Here is a 6,281-nt window from a genome sequence, read left to right as displayed (position 1 = left end):
AACCTCCAAGCTTGCCGCATTCACGTTTTGTGGCATTTGCGCCCGTTACGTCCGCTCAACTCACTGAAGCAGGCGTTTGGCGACTGGAAAGTCAGTTCGGGATCACACATGCCTAGAAGTAGTGGGTAGCACCCACGCGTCCAATCGGTTCAGAATGCAGTGTTTTTTGTTCGTTTTTTTGCTAGGCCGTGTCCACCGTGCGTGACAGCTGCCAGCAGCGATCATTTCATCACATTGTTATTCGCTTGCTGCCCCGTCCGTTACAGTACAGACACACAGGCACTTCGGCTGCTCCGACGCACGGCGCGTGACATTGTAACTTACCGTGACAACTGCACAAGTTTAGCGCCATGCAATCACGATTTCACGCGAGGGGATGGTGATAGCAGTACCCATCACTTGCGATAGGTGCTTTAATGACATGGTGATGCATTTGGACGGGGACGTATTCAAGGCGAACATCAGAGCACGTCCCCCTCCCGTGAAAAATTGCTGCTTGCCGGTGAAAATGTGGGGCCGTCAGAAAATTACGTTGCACATGTCCAGAAAATCCGATACGCACAGAAGGGGTGTGCAGGACGTCACGCCTCATAACGGAGGCGTGCGGTGTCAAAGGAGGGCGAGGCTTTTGACAGTAAAATTGCTCTTGCGTGTTTTGCAAGTCATGCTAAAACCTTTGAACACAAATCAAGCCTTGCGGCCAGATGCTATTGACTTTCGTTCATGACAAGGAATATGCCCGTTATTCCTTGCATGCAGCGTTCCACCAGGGATTTAATCGGCAACATTTTCTTGGGACGGTTCTATATACTCAACATAGCGTAACCAGGATGGGAGTGGGTTTCACCCGACGTAACTAAAAGAACCTCGGCCAGGATGAGTCTTAAGGCCCGAAGCTCGGTGGGCGCGCATCACGCCGAATTTTAATATTCTATCGGGAACCCTCAATGATGAAAAATGAATGGGTATGATTATGTCGACCGGCTATGGGGCCCAAGGGGACATGACTCCGCCCCCTCCCTACTCTGGATTCGCCCCCTGAAATCCGATTAGTATTTCGCACCGGTCGCCTTTACAGCGACTTTCAAGATCCTGACCCCCCCCCCCCCCCAATCATTTTGGGAAATCGATGTCCATGGGCCTGACACCTTCCATCAGACCGTGCCATTACAGGTCAACGGCAGAATTTGGTAGTCACCACTCAACGTCGCCTAACCTTTAGCGTGACCGCTGATTACGACCGCAAGCCATACCTATCAATAGCAAATAGCGAGCATTTAAAGTGACTCGAACCCCTCGCCGCGGGTGGGCAGATCGGACGGCAGGCGCTGTAACCAATACATAACCGAGCTGTGATAACGCATCGTGATGCCCTTCTGAGTAATGAATGGCATTTCGTAAATTGTGTTCCTTTTTGTGCATCAAATGGGGATGCTGTCCTGGAAGTTGCCTTTAATTTGCCCAGAAAATAATTTTCACGGTTTGCTCTCAAAACTGTAATTGCTTGCGGAGACTTTATCACAATAATAGTTCATTGTGCCGCAGCTGTGACAAATGCGAATTAGGCCGCTAACGCTATGTGCACTTGTACCTCGACGCCGGAGGCAAGCTATACGCGTATCTCGTATTTAGCGGGGTGAATGCTGACTCCTTGTTTCTAGTGTTGGCGAGGGCCGAAGGAGCAGGCGGTGACTCACGAATTTGCAATTAGTTGAATCAGTGACCTGTTCTCAGTTTTCTTCAGGCCCTCAGATATGGTGGTGTGTAAATATTTCACCCAAGGTTATTGTCGTTATGGAGATAAATGCCGATTTGATCATCCATTTAAAGGACCAGCCCAAGGTGAGATTCTTTTGCACAGATCATTTCATGCACGCGTATATCACTGTAAAAATAGCTGTGAGTGATCTTCAATGTGTTCTTGACTCTACAAGGTGAATAATGTTGGTAATGATTACAGGAAATGTATCAATGATTTAGTTTGCTAATATGTATCCACTGTGCTGGATGCCTGTTCAGCAGCTGTGTACTGAATCTTATGCCCATGTATACCAAGCTTCAGCTAGGCCAAGTTGTACTTTCTTCTTTGGGGAATAGTTTATTGTCCTTGGATGTTTGCTTTAAAGAATCAAGAGAATTGTTCTTAATGATTGAACTGCCTTGAATTTGGTACAAACTGTGTGATCATCTCTCATTGCTTGGATTTACAACATAAGTGTGCTGAAATCACTGCTGTTATTTTTCTGCCATGCCAGGCAATGTTTGGCAGAATGTTTCTCAGCCCAGACACTGATAACAGCATTTGAGTCATAGGTATCTTGTCTGATTGCATCAAATAAGGCATGCCATGTTCATTTCCATGTGGTAACACACCATTACACAGGTCTGCAGAACTGAACATCAAGTGAAAAGTGAACACACCATGTTTCAGGGGCATTCAGAGGCCAGCAGACCAGTTCCCAGCCAGCAGGTGTGGCTGTCACACCCACTACCTTTGTTGAGCTTCTGTAAGTTCTGTTCTGAAGTGACAGCAATTGGACATGAATCAGTTGTATGCTCTGATGTAGGAAGGCAAGGGATGTTGAGTGTGTGAAAATGTGTTTGCATTGCATATTGGTATTTTAACCAAATGTTTCAGGCCAGGTACATGAAGTAGGAATATGATGTGTACCAGCTCAAGTATTTGTCATGTGTTTGTTGTTGTAATATTATCCAAACTGTGAGAACTTTGCACACCATACTCTGTTTTCAGGAATGGGATAGCAACTGAGATGAAAGTATGGGAGGGCTCAAAGCAGTGGCCACTCTCCTGCTTCTCACCCCTGAAGGGCCAGCCCTGCATTCCAGGTAGTGACTGAAAGAAGTGGTTTGACTTAAAGCAGTCCAGCTACTAATCTCAGAGAACCATTAAGGAACTGTTAAAAAACAATTATCAGACAAAATGTTCTTTTTCACTACTGCTGTCACCTTTGTGTTTCCAAGTTTTCTGTTTGTTTTTTATTAACATTTCTGGCCATGTCACCACACAGGCAGACTGTATGCATGTGGATGGTGTGATCCAAACCTTTCACAAGCACAAGCAAACCATTACAAGATGAATGTAGACCCAAAGTGTGGCATTATGGCTGGAGCATTTGGTTAGCATGCCATACATCTGTCACTTGTGATGTCTCATTCAGGTCTCCTGGACCTCTCGCCCGAGGAGGTGCGCGCCGAGGCGTACAAAAGCAAAGTGGCCAACACACCGGACGTTTACGTGAGTATCAGGGACGGCCCGCGGCCAGCTGCCGCGCTGCCCTCGGCCTGGACCGGCGATGCAGCGTCCGGCTACGGCCAGGAGAACGGCTCGCGCGCCGTAAAAACTTAGCGGTGCTGATTCGGTGCAAGATGTCTGCGCAGATGTACAGTTGCTGGTCCGAGAGACTATGCCTGTGTGATATGAAGTTTGCTATTATGGACGAGTGGGAGTGTGAGAATTTGAAGAGAGAACGCGATTGTGCCCTGTGGTTCCTCATGTAGCCATAGAAGGAATGCCAAATCCCAATGGTAAATTAGTACTGAATCAGGGGCAATGCCAGTTGTGGATCGATGAAATGGTAAAGCTGCACGTATTTCTGCTCGCCCGTTGTAGTTGCTCGTTCAGAGCGCGGACCTCGGAGCAGGGGCTGGGTTAATTCCCCTGTCTATGTCATGGAGGTTGAACATGTTGCAAGTTTGTGTTAATGTTTGCGACAAGCTTGGGGCGCCAGTTCCTCATTTCGAATTGGCTTTGAAATGGGGTTGTTATGGACGCTGTGTGACCGTGCGTTTCATGCGCCCTGAGACCCAAATAACCAACCAATAAATAGGGTTTGGTGCCAGCTTCACCGACGTTCGTACATCTTTGGACATGAGGTTGTTTATTTGGCATTCCGGTTCATTTCGACGAGATATTGATGATCTGAACTTCGGGTTGTGTGGTTGCCAATTTGGCTTATTTCGACGAGACCTTGATGATATATTTACGTTTTAGCTATGCTCGTAACGCATTAGCCGCCACCGCCGTGTGAGTTGTTCGCCGAAGTGGTAACGTGGTCAGTGACACTGGCTCTTATCAATTGCAGCTGCAGTACTTCAACACTCAGATAGCTGACTATCGACAGAAGCGAGAGACGCTGAAGAATCCGTCTCCCGAAATCCGCAGTTACCTGGTGAGTGAAAATGCTGATTCACAATAGAATAGAAGCCAGGCGCGGGCTTTCGCTGGCGAACATGGCGGCCGGACGAGGACATGGTGACGCAAAGATGCTTTACCAAACAGGAATGGGCGGTATTTTTGCGCACAAGATGCCACGGCAACACTGAACACCTATTTGTACCAACATGAAGGCCCGGTATGTGGGGGCGTCCTTACTCTTCACTTGTCGACATGTGCTGCCGAAGGCTGAAGGTAGAAAAGGTACTTTTATTTTACGCACAAGCGGTCATGACCAATTCAACAAGGCTTGTGCTGATCCTCGTTTTCCAACACCAAGTAGCCGTGGTTGTGACTGGGTGGAAGCTCAGTGTTGGTTGTTGATATATAAACTGCGTGCACTTTCAACTACATTTGATAAACATTTGTGCGTAAAATTTCCAGTTTGGCCATTTCAGTACAAATCCGAGGACAAAGTAACCGTGACAAAACTTAAGTTCAGTGCTAAACCTTTGGACCTTGGTGGTTTGATTGCACTAAATATACAGGGAGGACTGTTATGTTGAATTCAAACCCGGTCTTGACTAGACTTTATCTGCTTCCCACCGACGTCGTGCGCTATCCGTTAGGTATGTATTTGAGCGTCACGCGTTGTTGTATATCAAAGACAATTGTGTGATATAAGCAAAAACGCCATTCGTTAACCCTTACAGGATTTTACTTCCGGTCCATGTCATACCAGCTGTATTTCGGTACGGCGCCTGCGCATGACCTGTTCCTTCGTTTTCCAGCAGCAGATGTTCAACGCATCCGCGGCAGGCCCGGGCGGCGGCGGCACTGCTGGCACCATGTTCGCCGCGTCCTCCTCCAAGCCGTCTGTATTCGGCGGCGGCTCCGGCCAGGCGTCCTTGTTCGGCGGCGGCTCCGCGTCGGGCGCGGTGTTCGGCGGCGGCGCCTCCACCGGCTCTGACCTGTTCGGGAAGTTTGGCGGCGCCCCGGCCGGCCAGTCCGTCTTCGGCGGCGGCGGGCAGCAGGCTTCGGCCGGCTTGTTCGGCGGACAGGCTCAGCCCACCTCCCCGTTCGGAGGTCAGCCGCAGGCCACGTCGTCGGTGTTTGGCGCCCAGCCGCAGGCCGCCTCCTCTGTGTTCGGTGGACAGCCGCAGGCGTCGTCTTCTGTGTTCGGTGCACAGTCCCAGGGTGCGCCTTCGGTGTTCGGCGCCCAACCTCAGGCTACATCCTCCGTGTTCGGCGCTCAACCGCAGGCTGCACCATCTGTGTTCGGCGCACAACCGGCCGCGTCGCCTTCTGTGTTCGGTGGGCAGCCTCAGGCCACCTCCTCCGTGTTCGGTGGACAGCCCCAGGCCACCTCCTCCGTGTTCGGTGGACAGGCTCAGCCCGCCTCGTCCGTGTTCGGTGGACAGCCTCAGGCCACCTCGTCCGTGTTCGGTGGACAGCCTCCGGCCACCTCGTCCGTGTTCGGTGGACAGCCTCAGGCCACCTCTTCCGTGTTCGGTGGACAGCCTCCGGCCACCCCCGTGTTCGGTGGACAGCCACAGCCCGCCTCGTCCGTTTTCGGTGGACAAGCCGCGCCTTCCACGCTCGGGGCCGCCACTCAGTCCGCCACGGGCGGCGGGCCGTCCGTGTTTGGCTCGGCCCCCGCCGCGCCGGTGTTCGGCTCGGGCGCGTCCCAGCCCCAAACCCCTGCGATGCCGGCCGGCGGTGCAGCCGGCGCCGCGCCGCCGGCCGGGGGCGGCCTGTTCGGAAAGGGCGTCCCGGCCGGCGGCGGCGGCGGCGGCCAGGCCGAGGTCGAGCCGCAGGCCTACTCGGAGCCGGCCGAGTTGAGCGAGGCGGAACGGCTCGAGTTCGAGGCGGCCGAGTTCACGCTTGGCCGGGTGCCGATCAGGCCGCCGACTCGCGACGTGTGCGCCCGCTGAGCGGCGGCTGGCCGCCCGATCAGCTCGTGTCGCGCGGCGCGTGCTCTGTGAGATTCACCACAGCTGCGGGTGGTGCTGTCCAGATGTGCTGTCTGTGATACGTGCCGGAATGTCGTTTTGTCGTGCCCTTGTTCTTGAAATCCTGAATAGTTGGTCGTAGAGGAATACGGGAC

The 6,281-nt window shown here is 52.2% G+C and overlaps 1 protein-coding gene across 1 annotated transcript; it reads left to right on the top strand.

Annotated features, from left to right (window-relative positions):
* Positions 1-1,626: 1,626 nt before the first annotated feature.
* On the top strand, positions 1,627-6,108 carry LOC119102808 (nuclear pore complex protein Nup98-Nup96). The gene is made up of 8 exons (XM_037226260.1): positions 1,627-1,842; positions 2,432-2,507; positions 2,753-2,847; positions 3,180-3,256; positions 4,104-4,190; positions 4,966-5,076; positions 5,158-5,886; positions 5,941-6,108. The coding sequence occupies exons 1-8, from the start codon at positions 1,755-1,757 to the stop codon at positions 6,106-6,108; spliced, it is 1,431 nt and encodes a 476-aa protein (XP_037082155.1). The 5' UTR covers positions 1,627-1,754.
* Positions 6,109-6,281: the final 173 nt, after the last annotated feature.

The sequence above is a fragment of the Pollicipes pollicipes genome, unplaced genomic scaffold (assembly GCF_011947565.3).
Source record: "Pollicipes pollicipes isolate AB1234 unplaced genomic scaffold, Ppol_2.1 Scaffold_5724;HRSCAF=6776_pilon_pilon_pilon, whole genome shotgun sequence".
NCBI lineage: Eukaryota > Metazoa > Arthropoda > Thecostraca > Pollicipedomorpha > Pollicipedidae > Pollicipes > Pollicipes pollicipes.
The sequence above is the reverse complement of the archived record's forward strand: the minus strand, read 5'-3'. Positions and strand labels throughout refer to the sequence as shown.

Bases quoted from the DNA above. Each gene is read 5' to 3' on its own strand.
- LOC119102808 (XM_037226260.1), top strand. From the start codon at position 1,755: ATGGTGGTGTGTAAATATTTCACCCAAGGTTATTGTCGTTATGGAGAT. The intron at 2,848-3,179 runs GTAGTGACTGAA...TGTCTCATTCAG, and splicing joins GGGCCAGCCCTGCATTCCAG to GTCTCCTGGACCTCTCGCCC. The intron at 5,077-5,157 runs GCGTCCTTGTTC...CTGTTCGGGAAG, and splicing joins TCGGCGGCGGCTCCGGCCAG to TTTGGCGGCGCCCCGGCCGG.